At 43.0% G+C, this 22,524-nt stretch overlaps 1 protein-coding gene across 2 annotated transcripts; it reads left to right on the forward strand.

Moving 5' to 3' along the window:
* The first annotated feature begins 13,591 nt into the window (after positions 1–13,591).
* LOC102313636 (neuropeptide FF receptor 2) lies at positions 13,592–21,901 on the forward strand. Of its 2 annotated transcripts, none has more exons than XM_014341299.2 (3): positions 13,592–14,168; positions 14,579–15,971; positions 17,948–21,901. In XM_014341299.2, exons 2-3 carry the CDS (start codon positions 15,097–15,099, stop codon positions 18,939–18,941), a joined length of 1,869 nt encoding a protein of 622 aa, XP_014196785.1. In that variant the 5' UTR covers positions 13,592–14,168; positions 14,579–15,096; the 3' UTR covers positions 18,942–21,901. The 2 variants fall into 2 exon arrangements, with proteins under 2 accessions (XP_014196785.1, XP_005946212.1); XM_005946150.3 differs by having other exon boundaries at positions 13,592–14,150.
* Positions 21,902–22,524: the final 623 nt, after the last annotated feature.

Consider the following 22,524-nt stretch of genomic DNA (forward strand, 5'->3'; position numbering starts at 1 on the left):
TCACTTTTAAGCTAATTGTATGTTTGCAGTCATTAGTACAGGACAAGCATACGTGTCATGGATAAAGGAGAAGGATGCAGAGGCAAATGTCATTACGGGGGAGTCATTATTGGGGAAAATGCTTCAAATTTTATGTGCAGAGGATCGTTAGCGGTGCCTGAAGAGATTGATTGCCCTCAGGCGCTCACATAGATAGCCGAGATGGTTTGTTAAACACTCAGAGATTCAATTAATGCGTGTGTGAGTGCATGTGAGAAGGTGGAACATAATTCATGTGCCTTCAGCTGGGATCCCACTGTTACAGCAGAGAGAAGCCCTCGTGATTAATGACAATCTCTTCCTGTCCCCAGAGAAAGTACAGCATAGATAAATAGGTAGATACATGCATAGATACTCAGCTTGAGGCCAATCTTCAGGCTGGGACATACCGACCTGTCACAGATGCAAAGAACAGAAAGAAGGATGTTATCATAATCATGGCACACTTACTCTTAATCTCTGATAGATGTCACAAACTGAGATATGACATGTTGATTTGACATTTATTTTCACTCCCACAGATTTAGATACTCATGTCATCATCTTCTTCTTCATCTTTTGAGATGCTCACTGAAAAATATACAGACTTATTACAGGCTTTACAAGTTTTGGACATCAATCACTACAGGATGCATCCATTCATTTTTGTCTGCTTATCCTCATCCCAGTCACATCTTCCAGCTCATCTGTGGGATATCGAGTTGTTCCCAAGGTAGCCAAGGGATATAATCTCTCCAGGGAATCCTGGGTCCACTTCAAGGCAGCCCCCTGCCCCTCTCGTTTCCCGTGGGTGTTGGACTCATCACCTCTGTCCTTTGTTACTGACCGTGTTTGTAGTCTGGACAGAATATCTAGGCATAGCCAGGTAGAGGGTCTCCAATTTGTTGGAAGCAGGAGTTTATCTTTGCTTTTTGCAGATTATACACTTATGTTAGCATCATAAGGTGGTGATCTCAGTACAGTTTGCTGCCAAGTGCGAAATGGATTCAGAAATTAACACCCTCAAGACTGAAACATTGTTTCCTAGCTGGAAAAGGACGGATGAGTTTAAGTATCTCAGTGTCTTGTTCATGAGTGAGGGGAGAGGGAGAGCAGAGTTGCTGCCGTGACAAATTGAAAGGAGCCAGCTGAGGTGGTTCAGGTCTCTGCCTAGGATGCAACCTGGACGAGACGAGGTGTTTGGGCATGTCCTACTGTAGTGGTCCCCAACCCCCGGGCCACGGACCGGTACCGGCCCGTGAGTCGTTTGGTACCGGGCCGCGAGAGTTGAGGCTCGGGTGTGAAATTTATGGTTTTCAGGGTTTTTATCGTTAACTCTGTTTCCCTGGGTCTTTTCCCGTGTTGTAGTTGTGTGTCTTATTTTGAAAGAAATATTTATGCGTTACCATAGTGACCAGAGAGCATTAAGGGGCAGAGAGGTGGATGTTACTCTCAATGTTGTTGGCGCATTTCAGGAGGACGCTGCTAATAAAGTTACACAATTGTATCATTTTATTTTGTTGTATTTGTCCGCGACACCTTAAAGACTGGTCTGTGAAAATATTGTCCAACATTAAACCAGTCCGCGGTGCAAAAATGGTTGGGGACCACTACTGGACCTACTGGACCATCATGTTTGTTTTGTGTTTGTGATCATCAAAAAAAAAAAAAATCACAAACACAAAACAAACACTTGTAAATTCAATCCCCTCTTTTCTTTCTCACGACTTTGTCTCAAAGAGCAGAACAGAAGAGAAGCGGAAGAAGAAGAAGAAAAACGTGGAAGTGCCACAGTGAGACATGCACACAAATCCTTTGTGTCTTTTGTGTTTTACTTAAGGAAATTGACCAACAGAGAGTTGTTTTGACAGTCGTGACCTTTTTCGGGACACAAAGACCAAAATGTGTTCAAAATGGACTCTTGTCCACACACACCGCTAAAGCAGCTGTACAGTTATGAGACAGGGGTAGGTGGTTCGAGTATTTCTCTTTGTTAAGCTGTTCCAACCTTTAATCCTGTTGTCATCCAAGCTAACAAGCTGGCTAAATGACAGCAAGGGCTGATTTCTTTTGTTCCACTAAAATTAATCTTAAGAGTTTTAACAGCTTACAGCAGCAGCCACCCGTGAGTGACAGGTTGTCGCACAGTAAGATCGGAAAGCCTGTGAATAATGGAGAGCAGTCGAGGGTTTGAACGTGTGTTTGCCATCAGACAGCGATTGCTGCGTGATATGAATTAATAAAAATATGCCAAATAAATTACAGTACCAGCATTTTAGTCATCAACTCATCATGTATTTATTTCAGTAACCCCACAGGGCATGTGAAAAAAAATCTATCTCTACCAGAAACCCACATTACTGTAAATTGCACACTGAAGCAGTTTTTTCTTGAGACTCTATTTCTGTTATTGACTAAAGCAATCAAGTCAGCTTGTTTCAGCTGAGCAGAGAATGAGCACTGCTTTAGTCTCACTGATGGATGATGCCTTCAGATTGATGAGTTCTGTCAGCAGGATTTTTCCCTTTCATGGTGAGGACATTAATCCGAGTCACTATTACTGTTCAGAACTCACCTTTCCCCTGAAGGATCTCATTTTTTGGTGCAGCTGTTTCATCTGTTTTACTCACAGATCAATCAGTTACCATTAAATGGAGCTTTTTCTTTAGAAGGACTGTGCTTTTGTCATGGTGGTTCAGGTCTGTCACTATCTTTAATGACCAATGCCCTTTCCAGTGAATTTTTACAATGAGTTTCATGTATAGCTAAGCAACTGAAACAAATGTCAATGAAGTGACCTTTTTTAAAAAACAAAAACCAACCAAAAACCCAAATGCGTTTAGTTAGTCTTGGGTAGGCTCACCTGATTATCAGAGCTCTCACTGAATCCCAGCAGATGCTGTTGGCCTGAGAGTGATGGTCAGAAGCTGTTTTCTGAACTTGTGTTGGAAAAATCAAGTTGGAATATCGTCCACATTTGCAATTTCTCACATGTAGTGCACAGCAAGAAGCACCCACTCCGTTTTAGCTACTGAAAATGGTCTGTTTGGTTTAGGCGAAGGTGTTGCCGTACAAGGAGAAAAGAGGAAAGACACAGCTGGACATCACCTGGACTTTGCACTTAATCGGACATTATATCAGACATTTATATTCTCATGTGCTACTCTATAAAGCTAATTCCTACAAAAAGTTCAGGCCTAAACTGTGCATCGGTTACGAAGTCCGTATCAGAGATGCAATATGATTGGATCATCCATTCAAAACCCTTGTTAGTGCTTGGATGTGAGTACACTGCCTGGACTAATGCTAGTTTTCATTTGACAGTAAAGATATAAGTTAAAGCTATTGTGTGATGACTGCAAGAACTATGCAGTGTTCCATGTGCAGTTTGGGGTTTTCTCTTCAGGTTTGGGATGCTCGCAATTATTGAGAAACAAAGAATTCGGAGACTTACCAGGACCACTGAAGAAATATAGATATATCATGACTTGCAAATCAGATGGCTAGTCGCACTTGCTGAGACCTCCCTTGATTTCCTCCGATCTTTCTTCCTTTGTTACCAAACCTTTATGAACCATGAACGCTGAACCTAATTGCTGTTGTCACCTTGATCTAAAAGTATTAAAAGAAGAGCTTGCGACAGCTCAGTGGTCACCACAGATTTATCCACAATGCACAAGTGCAAACAACAACAACAAAAAAATGCTGCTGGTCTCTTTTGTTGTCAAGCTAGCTTCTCCAATAGCACAAAGTGTCAGTGATTTAAAGGATGTATGCAAACACTGATCTTTATCGGTCACAACTCTGTTTATGATAAGAGCGATGTGTCATTTGTTTTATATCCAACTATGCCCCACATACTTCATGGGTATGTTTAAACTGATGTCTGTTTACAGATTTCACTTACTTGCTGTAGTGGAATACCGCTGATCAGTAATAGCTCTTCTTCCTAAAAAAAAACACTGGGTTTATTTCACCCTGCCATATCTTCCATTAATGAGGTTATCTGGGCGCTATGAGTATATGATAACTTTGGATTTTCCATCTGTACTGTAGAGATTCTGGGGAATAAGGAATTGGAGAAAACAGCATATCAGGGCAATTACTGAAAGCACATTCATGAGCCTTTAAGGCAGTTCATGTTGATGTAACTGAGATTGCAGAGAAACCAGCCAAAGCTGGAGTGTATTTATCTTTCAGTGGTAGCTGACAAAATCTACAAGGTGTACATCCTGGCACATTCCTGCAATGTAGAAATTGGCAGACACGAACCATTTCATTTTATTTGTTCCTGTCATATCTGTACAAACACATTCTAAATGTGTGCAGCTGTAACATGCAGTGTTAGAAGAGTGGAGCGACCCCCACCGCCCCACCCCGTGGTGGACATGTACTTGCCTCTGCAAAATGGACTTTTTCTTTTGAGGCTTGCTCTCCTCTGATAGTAGAGATGACACTATGCAGGGGGATGATCCTGTTCCAAATCTATGCTGATTCATGCATGGCTTTTCAATAGTCCATCAAGCATAGCACTCTATTCCAGCATGAAAAGTAGCACCAGCTCAATGAAAGAGAAATTAAAGGATTCACAGCAGCAGATCCTCACAAAAACACCCAAGAAAGGTTACTCAGAGTCAATCACATGTCCGGTCAGTGCGGCCCCACACGGATGTGAAAAGATCAACCCTAACCTGACTGTCAGTCACTGCTTGACCCACAAGTTAGAATTTGCTGTAAAACATACGACCGAGTGAAATCATTTTCAGATATTTATTCACTCTCTCTACTCGTTTTTCCTAAAAGTCCAAGGCCTTCTGTTTATCTCAGTAGATGGACCAGTGTTTGCCTGCTTTCCTGTTTGTACATTTTCAGTGCTGTGAGGAGTTGCAGGGCTGCTGCAGGGCATCCCTCCACACCAAAGCAACAAAGAAGCCAGAAGTCCTTCATCAAAGCAGACTTTTTCCTGAGTCTGACAAGGAGGAATATACTGTAGCTGCCTATTTCCGTAGTCATTTATCTAGATGACAACAACCAGTTATATGGTGTGCTTTGTCCATTCACTCAGATTGAGACACATCAAGGTCGATGGTCACTGTGTTCTGTGAGACCTGGTTGCTATCTTTCAGCGTTGGAGTAAGTGCTTCTCAAGAATCGTCAATGACGAGTTCCTTATCTGCCAGTTGATGGCTTTGACCCTATTCTGGGGTCATGCCGCCAATCAGTGCAACAGAAGTCAAACCAGCTGTCAAGAGGATGAAATGTGGGCCAGACAGCATCCCAGCTGGGGTGTGAAAACTCCCTGGCTGCCATAATGCCTTAATTCTCACAAGCCAGTTCAACTGAATCATTAGTCATGACGAAGTGCTTCGGTTTGGATGACCAGCACTACAGTGCCCATTTAGAAGGGCAAAGGTGATGTCATGAAGTGCACAAGTTATCAGCTGATTTGGAGAAAGCCTTCAACTGGATCCTGAAAGAGCTAATCTTTGCTCTTCAGGCACACAACGTTCCAGAAGACCTTGTCCAGTCCAACTGCTTTACCTCACCATCAGTACAGTACCCAGGGGAGACCTCGCTGCCTTTTATCATCAGTGTTTGGGTCCACCAAGGATCAGCCCTTTTGCCATTGTTTTTCATCCTCTGCATGGACAAATCAATGGTCAATCTCCTGTTGTGGATTGTAGATTATAGAGAAACTAAACCTAAAGACAGTGACATCATCACCACCGACTGTAATACCCTCCTGGATACACAGGCTTGGGTCATCAGCTCGCTAGGACCCCCTGTCCCGGGCAGATGCCTGTTTGCCTAAAGTCCAAGATTTACAAGATCATTGAATTCCCAGCTGCTCTTTATGTACCTAATTGCTGGTCAGCAACAACAACACACGTGGATTCTAGGCCTCACCCTATGGCACGATGCCGCTAGTGAAGATATCAGAAAATGAAAATGAAAATAAATGGCACTAATCACAGAAAAGATGAAACTTCAATGGTATGCACATGATGCCAGAAGTGATGAGGACTCTGTGTCAAAAAACTCATTGCCAGAGGGATGTTTAAAATCCGGTGGCTTTGCTGCCTCAGGGAAGACACGCAGCTTGAATGTCACGCTAGAAGACGCCTTTGATCGCTCCAGGTGGAGACAGATGTGGAACACAGTGGACCCCATGACTACGTGGGACAAACGCTAAGAAGATTTGACTGACAGCATGCTGTGCTTTTGCATTTTGAGGTGATTTCACATTATGCTAAGTTAAATGGCACAGCTGACCAAATGACGCTGTGTGAAAGGGGATTTAGTTGCGGCGAATCAAAATTGCTATGGTCCCCCGTCCTGCCACTGCTGCTTCAGGCTTCTCATCCTCTTGCCTTCTTTCTTTCTTTCTCTCTATGTTGTGCATCTATGAGTCTGCATGGGCTTTTTTGCAGGGGGCGTGACATGCAGCGGATTCCCTCACTTCCTTTGCTGGCACGGCTGCTCATCCTTTCACTACTTTTGATGCAGTTTGAGGCTGTTTCAAACATTCTTTTTGAAATAACGACTATTAACTCTTTCCGTGTGTCCTCCTTCACTCTGCAACAGGGTTAGGACCTTAACAAAAATGGCATTTAAAAATCGCATAAAACTCTCCCAAATCAAACATGCAGAGCTACCTGATGTGGCGATCCCTTGTGAATAAGGGAGCAGGTGAAAGTAACTCACTCGTTTTTGCATTTAATTGCATTACTGGTGTGCAAAATAGGAGAAAACGGGATCGAGAATATTCTGCGAATTCATTCATTAATGTTCAATAAAATCAACAAAATCTGGTGAATTCAGTGATTGTACCTATTATTTTATCTTTAAACACGACTTTGTCAGCAGTGATAAATAACAGATTCGCTAACAGGCTTCAGAGTACTGCTTATAGGCCCACTGTGGTTCCTGAATTATGAAAAAGAAGTTTCAAAAACATTTCCAGAAAGTGAAAATAATATTAAAAATCCTCAAATAGTAAATGGAAAAACACTTTCTATATGACAGGGCGGTCCAGCTGTTCAGTGGTTCGGTGCAGAGTTTGAACGATCTCCCTGTGCTTACGTGGGTTTCCTCTGGGCACTCCAGTTTCTCCCACAGTCCAAACAAAACATGCAAGCTAGGTTACTTAGTGATACTGAATTGGCTGTGGATGAGAAGCAAACGAAGAGCTTAAAGTGCAACACCTGTATGAATGCATGGTAAATTGTGACTTCTGGTCTGAAGCATTTTGAGCGGTCGGTAAGACGAGAAAAGCCAGTGAATCTTCCTAAAACATTCAAATCTAACATTACTGACTAAACACCTCCGTTTGAGCACAGCTCATGCTGTGATTTGATTCAGACTGATTCAGATGTATATAGGTGTACAGGAAGAAGTGGGCGGCCACTGCTGCCCTTTTGTTTTCCCTGCCCTTTTCATGCTGAAAAACAGAAACAGTCCCCAAACAAGGTGCTGCAAACACCCATTCTCAGATTAGCCACAAACGGGCACTTCCTCTGCAGCAGTCACTCTGTGCAGTGCACATTACCCACCTGGCAAACTCTGCGCCATGGATTGTATTTGTCAGCAATGAGCATTCAAGGTCACAGAAATTTTTTTATCTTAACAAAAAGCACACTCTCATTTCCTGCTCCTACATTTAATAAAAGGACTGCAGCTCATTTAAACATCACATACCTGCCAAACCTGCTCACAGATGCTGGACGCAGGTCAAGCCCATCAAATTCATCATTTTAATGCTATACGTCAGGGGTAGGCAACCTTTCTGATGGCGAGTGCCATTTAAAATTTCTCTGAATGCGGGAGGATTCCGTCTTTTTACGGGACAGTTGGCAACTCTACTAACTAACCTTATGAATTAAATAAAGTTCAACATCAGTAACATCAGAGCACCCACCCAGCTGTATAGAAACTCTGTCATGCTAGCTAGTACGCAGTACGAGTTATTGTAACTGACTGTAAAAAGTCAGCACAACGAAAATAAATTCCACCTAAACTTGGTTTATATCTGACCCAGATAGACTTACCTGAAGTTCAGTTCACCTGACACTCGGACCGGCGGCCGCCTTGGGTCTCTCCTCGTCCTGCCTCCGATCTCCCTCATCCACGTGCTGGCCTCCACCACTTGTTAATTTTACTGAATCTGTGGAAGCTCCGCGATGCCACCACCAAACGACTGAGTTATTTTTACACACCGGCCAGCGTCTTGCCAATCCAACACCTTTCATTGTTTATACCGTTACAAAAAAAAAATAAAAAATCATCGGGCCACTGAGCAAATGCCCGGTATGCCCGATGGCCAGTCCAGCTATGGCCTGCCATCAGTTAACCCTTCGCGTGTCAACTGTGGCACGCGTGCCTAGGGTTGCCAACCCCTGCTATACATCATTAGCTGTATTACTGCAGTACTTTTTTTGGTCTTAATAATACTAATGTCAGCATAATCATCAGCCAGAGGGCAAATTTGAGAGGAAAGAAAACAAATTGATTGGTAGTTTTCAGATTTTATGGATAAATGTGATGTCTTTTTGTTTTTTGAATCATGTATGAAAACTTTTTCGGAGGTTTACTTACAAGTTCTGTGAGCAAATCTCTGGTTTGGTCACAGACCTGCAAGCTTAGACTCACCGAGTGTGGGAGTTGCAGGGAACATAAATGATTTAGTCTTTAAAATGGAGTTAAATAATAAATATCAGGAGCTGACTCATTACTTCATCACCAACTTTTCATGCCAGCAGTCAATATCTCAGAGTCAGATTTTCTTTTCTCTTCTTTATCTGTGTTTGATGTGGAGGATTCTTTGCATTATTGTATGGAATGAATGAAAAATTCTTTTAATGTCACAGATCGAGACTTCTCTTCAATGCAAACTATACTCTTTTTATTTAATATTCATCTTTTAATCAGATATTTCATAGTGGACTGGGTAAATGCGTCAGATGAGGTCAAAAGCCATCATCCTGGATTTAAAGTTAAATTTATCATCTTTGTTCTTCGCACACGCCAAAGAAAATGTGTTGCTTGGCCCACATTAAAAGTGTGAGAAGGGGCAATTTTGCCATCAGCCATGAACTCCATGTTTAAAAATGGACGGGAGATGCAACCTGTCGACCTGTTACCAAATAAATTAGTCCACTGTGGAGAGACTGACAGCAGTGTGTGCATGAATTTCAGCCTTTGATAAAAATGTTTTGTGACAGGCAATTATTAATTCACCGAATAGAAGAAGCCAAGTGCTCAAGGTCCATGGCATTTTAACATAACATTCCAATTTAATTAGGTAGAAAAATGGACATTTATTCCTCATGCGAGCTCCTATTTAGCAGGACAGGCTATTCTTCCCAGGTCTTGTGCATTGCTGCAGTCACCTCAGAGATCTCTGAGCTCAGTGATTATCAGTGTTAACGGAGACAAGGTGCGATAGGGTCAGTAACACTAGCCTCTCCAATTATTCTGTCCTATTTGATTAATTTGCATAATTTTCCTTCAGCGGTTGTGACCAGCATGTAACTGGTCTGCATGTTATAAAATGCTCTGAGTATACAAAGGGACTGCATGATGAGCAACTGTATGGCCCTGTTTGCAGACAGTAAGCACAGCAAACTGTATAGAGCAGGAGTCGGCAACCTGCGGCTCCGGAGCCGCGTGCGGCTCTTTAGTCCTTATACTGCGGCTCCGCGTGGTTTGGGAAAATAAATTACAAGTATTTAGCTGACGTGTATTTTTTTTGTATTAGTTCTTTTTAAACTTGTAGTTCTAAATTGAAACATTATTGTGATATTGAAATATAAAAATAAAATTATATTTTATTATTTTTCATCGCTCAAAATAAGCGTCACACTCGCAGAAGCCGGTGTACCCGCCGAAATGCCGTGCATTTATCGAGACTTTCAACCCCAGGTAGGCCAATTATGGATCTTCGGATCCACATTATGTCAGCAGCTCCAAACAAACACTGCTCACGCCTCACAGATGACAGCTTACAGTCCTGCGTAAAGATGAAAGTGACTTCACTGTGCGCAGAGGTTCAGGAGCAGAAGTTCCATTGTAAACATATCACGGCAGACCTGACGATGTTTCCATGAACACGCTTTTCGGCATCTCTTTATTGACCACTTTTCACACACGGTTGCTGTACGCATACAGCCGGCTGTAGCTTTTCAGCTCACAGCCCGACAACACAACAGCAAAGAGAGCACAGACTTTAAGGCGGCGAGGCGTGATTGCGGGTGCAGCTCAGGTGCGTACGCCTCCCCTGCAGCGGCGCTGCAGACCAAGCCCCGCCACACACATTTACCATGTAAAATAAATATAAGTAAATAAACAAATATTTATGCAGAATTTTGCGAATATTTATTTTTCATTTTTTAGCAGCATAGTGCTTTTTTCCAATTGATTTTTTTAAAAGTCAGGTCAAGGCTCCAAAAGTCCAAAGGCGATATAAGGCTGGCGGCTCTCAACGGTTTTTCTTTGCTACATAGATCATTTTAGTTCAGCTGGGTGTCTTTCCTTTTATTATATTTCTTTAAGAGTTCAAAATGTGTTCATTACATAAATAAAATGTAACTTTCTCTGTAGCACTTCATGGATTTCATGAGCAACACACTTTAGTTGTTCACACAAAGCATAAAGGTAGAAAAAACAATATATACAGTGTTAACTTCATTTTAGATGTCCCAGTGTTTTCTTTTTCGTGGAAACTGGGTCCAAATGGCTCTTTGGGTGTTAAAGGTTGCTGACCCCTGGTATAGGGCCTGAAATGCAGATGCACTTGGTGGCCAACAGAGGGCAAAACCTCTGGTTTCAAAAGAAAAGTAAGACAAGTCAGAAAGTTGCCCTGCTGCTGACGTGATTTGTCACCTCAGTAAGCACTCTTCTGATGACTTTATGGTATCTTTCAAGTCTTATTTAATGCAGCACAACATTAAGTTTATAATTTATTGTCCCACTCAGAGAGAAACAAACAATAAAAAACACTATATGTTTGGGATTGGCTCCCTTATGTCTGACAAATCGCTGCTGTGCAAGCCAACGGGTGATGCAATGGCACAGCAGCATGTTTTTTATGCTGTCTATATTTGAAAAAAAGCATGAAATTGTGGGCGACCGTGGCTCAGGGGGGTTGGGAAGCGCATCTGTAACCGGAAGGTCGCCGGTTTGATCCCTGGGCTCTCTGTCCTGGTCATTGTGTCCTTGGGCAAGACACTTCACCTACCGCCTACTGGTGTTGGCCAGAGGGGCCGATGGCACGATATGGCAGCCTTGCTTCTGTCAGTCTGCCCCAGGGCAGCTGTGGCTACAACTGTAGCTGCCTCCACCAGTGTGTGAATGTGAGAGTGAATGAATAGTAGAAGTGTAAAGTGCTTTGGGCGCCTTGAAAAGCGCTATATAAATCCAATCCATTATTATTAATTAAATCTCAGCATATTTTTTATATTATAAAATTTCTTTCATAGTTATTGGAAAGGTTCCAGGTGATGGGCTCGTGAAGCTGGTTGAGAGAACGGAGTTCGAAAGCTGTCACCAAAGCCAAAGTAGGCTATGAACAAACTTGACATTAAAATATACTGCTCAAAAAAATTCAAGGAACACTATTTTAATCAGAGCACTGCATCAAGTCAATTCCACCACTGGGTTGTTGATGTGTTCAGTTAAGTAGCAGAAGGGGTTTTAATCAGTTTCAGCTACTTTGGTGTTAAAGAAGTTAACAATAGGTGCACTAGAGGGGCAACAACGAGACAACCCCTAAAACAGGAATGGTTTTACAGGTGGAAGACACTGGTATTTTTCCTCCTCATCTTTTCTGTTTTTTCCCCCTAGTTCTGCATTTGGCGAGGGTCCGTGTCACAACTGGTACCATGAGGCGATACCTGGGCCCTACAGAGGTTGCACAGATGGTCCAACTCCTCTGGGATGGCACATCAATACATGTTGTTACCAGAAGGTTTGTTGTGTCTCAAGCTCAGTCTTACGGAGGAGATTCCAGGAAGTTGGCAGTTACTCTAGGAGAGCTGGACAGGCTGTAGAAGGTCCTTAACCCATCAGCTGGACACATGGAACAGCTTGAGCACAGCCAGAGTTTCAAAAGGACCTCTAGCAGGTGTAACAGTTTCTGACCAAATATTAAGAAACAGACTTTATGAGTTCAGCATGACCAGCGCTACGTCAGTGATGGTCTGTGGAGGCATATCCATGGAGGGACGCACAGACCTCTACAGGCTTGGCCAGGGGTGGGCAATCTCAGTTCATGAGGGCCGGTGTCCCTGCAGGTTTCAGATGTGTCCTCGAACCAACACAGCTGATTTAAATGGCTAAATTAGCTCCTCAACATGTCCTGAAGTTCTCCAGAGGCCTGGTAATGAACTAATCATGTGATTCAGGTGTGTTGACCCAAGGTGAGATCTAAAACCTGCAGGGACACCGGCCCTCGTGGACTGAGATTGCCCACCCCTAGGCAACAGCCTCATTTGGTGAAACTATCAGGCAGTTCCTGGAGGATGAAGGAATTGATACCATTGACTGGCCCCCATGCTCACCTCACCTAAATCCACCTCTGGGACATTATGTTGTTGTCTATCTGTTGCAATCTGTTTGTACCTTGGACTATCCAGGAGCTCCGGGAGTGATGTCCTGGCCCACATCTGGCAGGAGATCCCCCAGGACACCATGCACCTTGTCATTTGGAGTACGCCCCGATGTTGTCAAGCATGCATAAAACCACACGGGGACCATACAAACTACTGAGTACTATTTTGAGTTGTTGCAATGAAATTTGGATTAAATAGACTAGTCAGCAGCGTGGTTTGAATTCAGCCTTCTGTAGGGTGATCATTTTCATTTCCATCAAACGATGTGGCGACTTACTGAGATCTGATGTGTTTTGAACATCTTCCTTTAATCTTTTAGCAGTGTCTTTGAATTGCTCTTTTTTATGAATTCCATGTACAATAATTATTGGTTTTGGTTTCTTCAGTGATGCTCTGAAAGGTAGCTGGGTAATAATAAGGGAATAATAACGAAAAGACCGTAAACAAGTAGCTATATCCTGTGTTTTGGTTAGTACTCCATTTATGTTGATTGAACATAACCGTGAACTCCTTCAGTTTCAGGCGCTGTTCTTAAACAAAAACATTTGATGTTTCTTTGATCATACAATACGCTTCTAATTGAATCAGAAGTGACCAACACACAGGATAATTTTCAGTATCCATATAGCTACAAGCTCTGCCTGCTGCATGTATATTCTCAAACACGGGTGCTGGGGAACTGGGCTAACATCTGCTTTGCCAGTATTTGATTTTATCCCTGTAGCAGGCAATAAATCTGACCCTGCCATTTATCATTAACCCGTTTGTTTCCAGGGGAACGTGGTTACTATAGCTGGGCAGATTACGGATATATATAGGATCTAAACACTGAGCTTTTTCACTCATTCAGTCAAAATCCGTAGCTGCTGCCAGAGCGATGGCAGAACTGTAAGCTACAAGTCACTAAGCCATTTGGCTCCTGTAATCAATCAGAAGACAGAATTGAGTTTACCTCTGTTTGTGTGTGTCAAGAGAAGAGGCAAATGTCAATTTTATGGGTTGTAACTGAAACACAGAGTGCCCTCACTTTAGCACACAGGAGCCTGTGGAGTGAAGTGAGACACTTTTTGATTGATTATAGGGTTTCATAAGTGCCATAGGTGCAGTGTGATTGAGTACGAGGCGGTGTATGCGTGTGTATGTGTGTGTGTGTGTGTGTGTGTGTCGGGCAGCAGCTGCTCGCTCCCTGACTCTTTATCCCTTCCTCTCACATATTCAGTCCTGCAGTGGCGGTTGGGCTCGGTGCTCCCGCCTGCAGGAGCGCAGACATCTGAGCTCGTTAGTGTTAAAGAAAAGCTGACGGAAACACAAAGAGCTCTCCAAACAACAAAGCACGCTGTCGCTTTGGGACTGAAAGAGGGATTTTACAGCGCACATACCAGTTGTCAGCGATCCAGGAGCAACTTTGCTACTGTCTTTTTTTTTTTTTTTTGCGCGCGCGTGTGTGTGTTGCAGATCTTCAGTATCTGGCTGCCTCTTTAACATCCTCAGGCTTTCAGCATCAAGATGATCCGCATATGCACAGTCAGTAAAACTCTCTGGGTCAGCTCTTTGTATTTATATTGTCATTATTTTACAAACTGCTATCTCATTTTTCCACCTTTTAAATATTTATGGTTTTTGTATGTCTTTTAACAGAAGGGGTTGCTTTGATTTCTAGGTGACGTGGTTATGTGGACTCTGTCTTTGTTCATAGCCTAAATGATTTTTTTGTCTAGGGGCACTTTAGGAAAGTAAAAAACTAACATTATTATTTTTTCTTATTCTTAATGAGGTTGTTGCAACTAAAAACAAAATGACAGCAAATATTGACTTACTTACTTAGGTCATTAAATGCGTGTCAGTGGTTTTCTGTCCAGGAATGTGTGATTTGCTGTTGCCAGTTCTGTGTAGCTGTTAATACAGCTACAGGTGAAAACAGCCTCTGATATCTGCCCGGTTTCTCTAAACAGATGGGACTGCATCACTATGACGGACTACAGGTGCGAGGAGGACGAGAGCGTGAGGCAGACGGGGGGTTGGTTTGTATGAGTTTTCCCTTCCTTGAAGGTGAGAAAGACTGTTAATGTCTGGTGGTGGATTATCAGGTTCAGACAGCCACTCCCTCGAGGAACGAATGTACCACACGTTACATAAGAACTGCACTGGGACCAGTGTTGAACAGCGTCATGACTCCAGCTGACTCATAGGATGTGGCATAAGATGGGAAACCAAGGTTTTCATCTCTCTAAAGAGATTTTTGTCCACGCGCTTCAGAAGGACCTGCAGAACTCAAGGCAAGACTGTGGAACCTGATGTGACGTTTTTGATGAGGATTTCTCCCCTTTTTGGATTTTAATAATGTATGCTTTTGGCTTGTTCTTTTTCGTCTGTCAGAATGGATTTTAACATGGACCAAGGTAAACCCACCCAGTAAGCCATCCAGCTGAGAGATTTCCATATTTCTCTACTGCTTCCACTGGGAAACAGCATGGATCCTTCCCGTGACCAGCTGTCGGACTGGAGCTCAGTTGAGCCCACCATCACCACACAGTTGCAGCACGACAGCGCTCAGCAAAAACTCAACCACAGCTACAGCTTCCACAGCGCTCTAAATCTGCCCGCCACCTTCATCCCCCCGACTGGCTCTCTTCATCAGCCTCTGCCCTCTAAGCTGCCCACCGCTGTTGTTCCGTACTCCTCCCTCATCGCCTTCCCTTTCTTGTCCACCACCTCCTCCTCAGCCATCAGGCAAACATCATATTCCTCTTTCGATTTATCCTTCACCAACTTTTCCTCGAATGATTTGGCAGACCTGGAGAGCATGCTGCTCTGGACCCTCCACGAGCCCAGCACCATTGCTTTGACTGTAATGTACAGCCTGTCATTCATTTTGGGATTCGTTGGCAATTTGATGTCCCTTCGAGTCCTCACCAGCCGGCGCAGTCGGCAGCTAGCTGGCGTGAGTGCTACACGCAGTCTCCTAGTAAACTTGGCAGTGTGCGACCTGGCTGTGGTGTGCGTGTGCATGCCCATCACCTTGGGAAGCCAGATCTACACCGCCTGGGTGTACGGTGACCTCTTATGTCGAGCGGTGCCCTTCACGCAGGCTGTCTCGGTCTCGGCCAGCGTGTTAACGCTGACGGTGATCAGCGTCAACCGTTACTACAGCGTTCGATCGCCGCTCCGAGCTCGTACCATGTTCACCCGCCGCCGGATCTTGGCAACTGTTGCTGTGGTGTGGACGGTGTCCTCGATGATGTGCGCTCCCATCGCAGTGATGAACCGGCGTCGAGAGATCAGCTTTGAGACTTTCACCATCTTGGTCTGTCAGGAGGAGTGGCCTCAGCATCGTCTCAAACAGGGGTAAGTAATCAGCCTGCAGATCGTAGCAGAGTCCAATGACCTAGTTTGTATTACAAGATTAAGTTCAGTTCAGCCGTGAACGACACAAATGGAAATGCAGTCTGAGGTTCCTGACACAAACCCTCAGCCCTGAGTGCTGTTGGGCTACGCTTTTGTATGGATGTCCACCGCTTGTGGGGGTTTTTAACCCTCCAGCTCTGCTGCCAGGAATGAATGTTTAATTGAGCTCATCAGATTGGAGGAGGCATCACAGATGGCTCCTATTGGCTGTTCAGACTAGCTTTGTGAGTAATTTGTAATTTGAGGCAAAACAGTTTCTACACCCATGCTTGTTGTTAAAGTTTGCTATCCCTTGCCAGGGGTCCTATATTTATATGCAGGGAGCCACTTATCATGCAGAGGTGTCTGAAGACTCAAATTGACAATTTCAACATGCTCGAAAGAGTCCAACTTCTTTTCTTCTTCTTCTTTGTTTTGTTTCCATTAATCATAGGTTGCCGAGTAGCTCAAAATGACTTCTGTTGTGTGCACTCTCCACTAGGGCTGTTCGATATAACGATATATATCGGATGACGATATAAAAACATCTAACGTTTCATTTTACGCTATTGTTTGTTTCGTGGTGTCAAAATAAACCGTTTACAGCAATATTTTTTTCATCGTTTTGATGGTCACTGTAGTGGCTATATTAATTTCTTAAAGTTCTCTCTTTCTCTTATATTTAATATAAGCGCACTACGGACGGACAAGCGCCTGTTTTTATGCGTTGTGGTTAGCAACAACGACCGTAAAACCATCGCGTGTCCGCTTGTTTATGTTCCACATAAACCTATCACAATAAAGCTCAAGATCTTGTTGAGACTTTTCAAAATAAACTGAATCACGTGAAAGAGTATGCAGAGTGTTTACGGATGAGGAGTAAAAAAAAGCCGCCAGGTGCTAAAAAATAAACCTTAGACTCAAACGTTAGAACAGGGTTTTCCCCGCAGCACGCCGTGTATTAAATACTCACAAAGAAAACTTACGTCTAAAAATGTATCGTTTCATGCATCGGTTAAAACACTCGACTCCAGCTACATGACCCGCAGCTGGAAACACTTCATGCAAGTCGAGCTGCCAGAATTTACAGAAAATGTTACATTTTTGTGATTTATATCGTTATCGGACGATAGAATTCTTATATCGGGATATGAGATTTTGGTCATATCGCACAGCCCTACTCTCCACTTTCATTTTAGCTTTGTAGCCATTGTGGCGACATTCATTGTCTGTGAATCCATTTAGCAGAGGTGATGATTATCTAACAATACCATTAACACTTTTCAGTTCTAAGACAATAATGCTGGTTTTAATCCTGCAATATTTATCCTTGTCTAACGTCTGTGAAAACAGGAATAAGTTGAACAGTTTTGAGAACAATCCTCTGTTTTCCTGACAGAGGATTGTGATCGTGGCTCAAGAGTTGGGCGTTTGTCTTGTAATCGGAAGGTTGCCGGTTCGAGCCCCGGCTCCGACAGTCTCGGTCGTTGTGTCTTTGGGCAAGACACTTCACCCATTGCCTACTGGTGGTGGTCAGAGGGCCCGGTGGCGCCAGTGTCCGGCAGCCTCGCCTCTGTCAGTGCGCCCCAGGGTGGCTGTGGCTACACTGTAGCTGCCATCACCAGTGTGTGAATGGGTGGATGACTGTGTATAGTGTAAAGCGCTTTGGGGTCCTTAGGACCAAGTAAAGCGCTATATAAATACAGGCCATTTACCATCTATACTTGCACTGCAATAGATATAACTTTGAAATGTTGCTGCAATAAAAATATATCTTTCTCAATAGCTCCATTTGGAGGGTGCCAATGCGATACAAAATGTGAATGTTAGAATTCCACCACATAAAACTGCTGCTACGTATTTTAGGGTTTCAGAAAAGATTGAAATTACCATCTCATTGTTAATGTTTTCACTTCTTCACTTCACTTCCTCTGCAGATACAACGTGCTGCTGTTTGTGATGCTCTACTGTTTGCCAGTGACCTTTAACCTCACCATAGGATTCCTCACGGGCAGGCGGCTTTGGGGAGGAAAGAAATCCACTTTCGCTGATCTCGATCCCCGAAGCCAAGCTCTTCACACCTCACGCCTTAAGATGCGTCAGAAGATTGCCAAGATGGTGGTGTGTCTAGTGCTTCTATTTGCAGTGTCCTGGCTGCCGCTCTACTTGGCCGACCTTTGGATTGACTGCGAGCAAAGGCCATCGTCTTGGCTCCTGCAGACAAGACCGTTTGCCCAGTGGCTAGGCCTGACAAACTCCAGCCTTAATCCGATCTGCTACTGTTTCATCGGAGACCTGTACCGCTCAGCAAAGGTCATAAGGACACGATACTACCAAAAGGTTGCCGCTCTTTTCAACTCCTCATCATTCTCCAGCTCAGTTACAGTGGTGCCTCCTGCAGCAGGGATAACTGACAGCAAAGTGTCGTCTGCTGAGCGCCGCCCTATCGCTGCTGCAGTGGCAGCGTCTGCATCCATGGTTACAATACCGAGGCTCTTGAACTTGGCGAGAGTCCAGGGCCTGGGGCAGAAGGTCAGAGACAGTTCAGACAGCCGAGCGGGCTCCGACCACAGCATCTCAGACTGGTGTCGGTCCAGTCCCAGCGTGTGCGACAGCTCCTTGTTACCCTGCCAGCTCCACGGCCTCCAGCACACCATACAAAAAGCAGACTTCCTGCCAACACGGAGACACTCTCTAAATGAGAAAGCTGGACCGTTACCTTTAGGAATCAGTCCTGTGGAAATAGACGTGCTACCTCCGAGGAGGCATTCGGGGGATAGAGTGTATAGTCTGTCAGCTGATAAGAGAGACATCATTACTTTGGGCAAAGCTGCTTTCTGTTATGCTGGGCAGCACAGGAGCAAAACACCACAAACCTACTCTCTGGTTGGGGACACGGAGGATGAAACAACGGATATGACCAGCCTATGAAAACTGCAGTTTATCTGATGTATCAGCCGGGAGGAATTGCTTCCTTTTCTCCTGCAGGCAGTATAAACACGCACACCGCTCCCAAGTTAAAGTTTGCAGTTAACATTGTATAATAATCCATGGCAAGAGTCAGTCGTTGCTTTTAGGATAAAGTGACCTGCTCTGTACTCTCTCCTTCTTTTCATGTGTAGAAGCCTCTCCGTGTCATCTGGAGCACATGGGACCCAAGAGTTGAATTTGCAACAATAAGTTCTTTTATTTTTTTAAAGCATGTGGAGGCAGGAGCAATGGACTGATCAACGTAAGGCAACAACCAGAGATTTATTTAGCCCGGGGTGAGAAAACTGGTTATCATTAAGAAGGATAAATTATGGAGCGTGCCATTACATGCAAGTGATATCATAGTTACAACAGCTTCTATCATTTGCATAAGACAATAACGCAGCAGGAGGTAAAGTGTCATGTGTCTCTGCTTTTCTTTGTTTTTGCTAATGGCTTTGATTGTATTTTGTGCTCACGGGTCATGTGGGAACAAACTGTATTATACACAGACTGTCTGCGAGAGTTTCTGACAGGTCTTCACTGAATAATGTTGCCATTAATGTCTGTTTTGCAATGTTAAATCAAGTCGAGAAAGATTTCAGGAAGGAGGAGCCACATACATTAAAGCTCTTTTTATCTAATTCAGCGTGAATCTTGGGAAGTATTATTAAACATGAACTTTTGCAAAGGGCATTGCTCTGCACACGTTTTTGCTTCATGCATTTACATAACTAAGTTGGCTGTAACCAAAGAATGGCTTTTATGTGAATATAATATAAATGTAATATAACACTGAATAAAACAGCTCTTCATTTTCTGGAGCCTTAAAAGGATGGACTGACCGGAAAGTGCAAGAAAAAAATTATGCCCGTGAACCTCCACGTGTACTGAACAATAGAGCTCTTTTTAAGGAATGTAGACTGAGAAGGTGAATCTGTATACAGTAAATTCCCACCGTTAAGGAAAGTAAGGAGGCAGTCCCTAGTAAAAATACAAAACAAAACAAAAAAACGACTTAATTTTATTTTCTTGTGAGCTGAACAATAAAGAAGTAAAACAGTAGAGAATTACTAAGGTTGTGTAAAAGGAAGAATTCTCAGTCGCCCAGATTTGTAACAACAGCTAAATTATTCACGGCTTTTAAATAAATAACTTTGTTAAGCTTTTCAGTTGTGTAAAGGTAGCGTCAAAAATACGTTTAAGCTTTGAGCAAGATGAAGCTATGTGCTCTATTGGACGATTAATGTCATTTGCACAAAAGTGAATATTTGCCAGGACCGGGTTTACATTCGACGTCCACTTTGTTAGGTACACTGCTCTGGTACCATGTTGGTACTTTTACTATCAGAGCTGCCTAAATTCTTTGTGGCACATATTCAATAAGCTCCGGAAAACATTCCTCAGTGATTTTGGTCCATGATGGCATGATAGCGTCACACAGTTGCTGCAGATTTGTCACATCCATGATGAGAACCTCCCATTCCATCACATCCCAGTGGGGTTCTATCGGATTGAAATCTGGTGACAGTGGAGGCTGTTTGAGTTCAGTGCGGTTGCTCTCATGTTCAGGAAGATGGGTACACTGCAGTCCTACAGTGAAGGGATGGACATGGTAGTGACACAATACAAGTGTTTAAACAGGCTCAGTTGGTACTATAGGGCCCAACGTGGGCCACGAAAATCTCCTAAAGCCTTATAATAACAGCAGCCTGAACCATTGATACAGTTGTCGTCATTCACATTCATCACAGACATGAATGTCATGGTAATGTTCAGCTTTTAATACTTTCTTTTTCCAAGGAGAAATACTTGTTCAGCATACACCTTTGATGACTTAAAAAAAAAAGAAAAATTGATGTCTACAGAGGAAGTTGGCATAAATTTAAGCTGATGACGCTGTTTAGGTTCATTCACCAAATTCTGCCTTGATCCCGTCTATGTTGGAAATCAGCTGTGATCCCTCATCTGCTTATTACTTTTTTAAATTCCTGAATCCACAAAGAGCAGTGAAGCTGAGAGCAGCACAGCCTGTACACAAAGAAAACAAATCTACTTGAGCTAACAACACACATTATTAACATCATTTATTTTTAAGTGATTCTTTCTCCCACATGCTTCCCTCTCACTTCTCACTTTTAGCCTCTGTGGGTAAAAAAAAGGTTCGATGAATAAAAATATTTCCAGGGGGAGCAGAACATCACTAACAAGTATTAGTGCTGCTGAAGTAAAATTGGATTGGTGCTGAGAATATTAAGGGTATGCAAAAAGCATTTTAATTGCTCAGACGTGGGAGTTTGTTGTTCATCAGGCCCCGCGTATTTATTTTTCAGTGAATTTCAAACGGTAGAATAAAAATGCCACCCTACGGCCAGAAGTGGCTACTGAGATTAGAACGGGTGTTTGAATTTTAAAAGGGGAATCAGAAGAAATAGTTGGAGTTTAGCATTATTCAACATTTAAAATGCCACCATCTAGTTTTGGGATCGCTCCATTTTTATCGATTGTGTAATTTTGTTAAAAGCAGCCAGTCTCCTGCTGCAACTGAGACACAGGTTTCTGCAGTTTTTCATGCATGAAGCTACGCCGAAGATTTCCAGGGAACATGAGATACGCTGTGCATAGAGCAGAAAATGAAAACCTCAAAACAGAGTGAAAGATTTAAACCTCTGGTAACTCTTCAGGTTCATTTGATATTTCTGTGAAGGTTCTCAGTCATCCAGGTCATTGTAGTCTAAAGAGCTTGGAAAGACGTCTGGATTTCTTTAAGTTTCTTTAAAGATGTTTCACCTCTCATCCGAGAAGATTCTTCAGCTTCTTCCCGAAACCTTGGCTCATTGTGACCCGCACGCGTTTTCACACTTTGTCTTGTGTGATTAGGTAGAGGATCAATAGAGGGTCCATGACCCTCTTGAGGTCACTCCCACAGGGCTTAAAATCTCGGTGTCTCCACCAATTGCTCTTAGAACTGAAGAAGCTTCTCAGACGAGAGGTGAAACGTCTTCAAGGAAACTTAAAGAAGTCCAGATGCTTTTCTTTTCAAGCTCCTTAGACTTCATCTGATATTCCAAAATTCCACAATGTTAAAGGGTAAGTTCATCTGATTCACAAAACTAATAATTTACTTTCTTTCTAAGCATGAGGATTATTGTGGGTTAATTCAGGAAGTCTGCACAGATAGCCCTGAGTAGATCAGTTTTGCTTTAGCACCGAACACGCCTACAGTCAGCATTTTTACAGTTTTTTAAACGAGGTGGGAAAAAAACTCAATTAAAAAAATTGAGTCGTGGCAGGTATTTTAAAATGTAGATTAATTAAACCAAAACTAACTGCATATTTACAGATCACTTCTATTTCTCTCTTAAAAACAGACCAAAAAATGTGTTTGCAATTGTGGAGAACTGTCACTTGAGAAAATGATTCTTGTTATTGTAACACGAATCATTAGTTTTAAACCCTAACTTCGTGTTTAAGCAGTGGGTACCTTGTTGAATAAAGAAACGAGCTCCAAAAAAGCTTTAAAAGTTCATGAAACAGAAACATG

This window comes from Haplochromis burtoni, unplaced genomic scaffold, assembly GCF_018398535.1.
Source record: "Haplochromis burtoni strain Fernald_Lab_line unplaced genomic scaffold, NCSU_Asbu1 Contig_475, whole genome shotgun sequence".
Classification (NCBI taxonomy): domain Eukaryota; kingdom Metazoa; phylum Chordata; class Actinopteri; order Cichliformes; family Cichlidae; genus Haplochromis; species Haplochromis burtoni.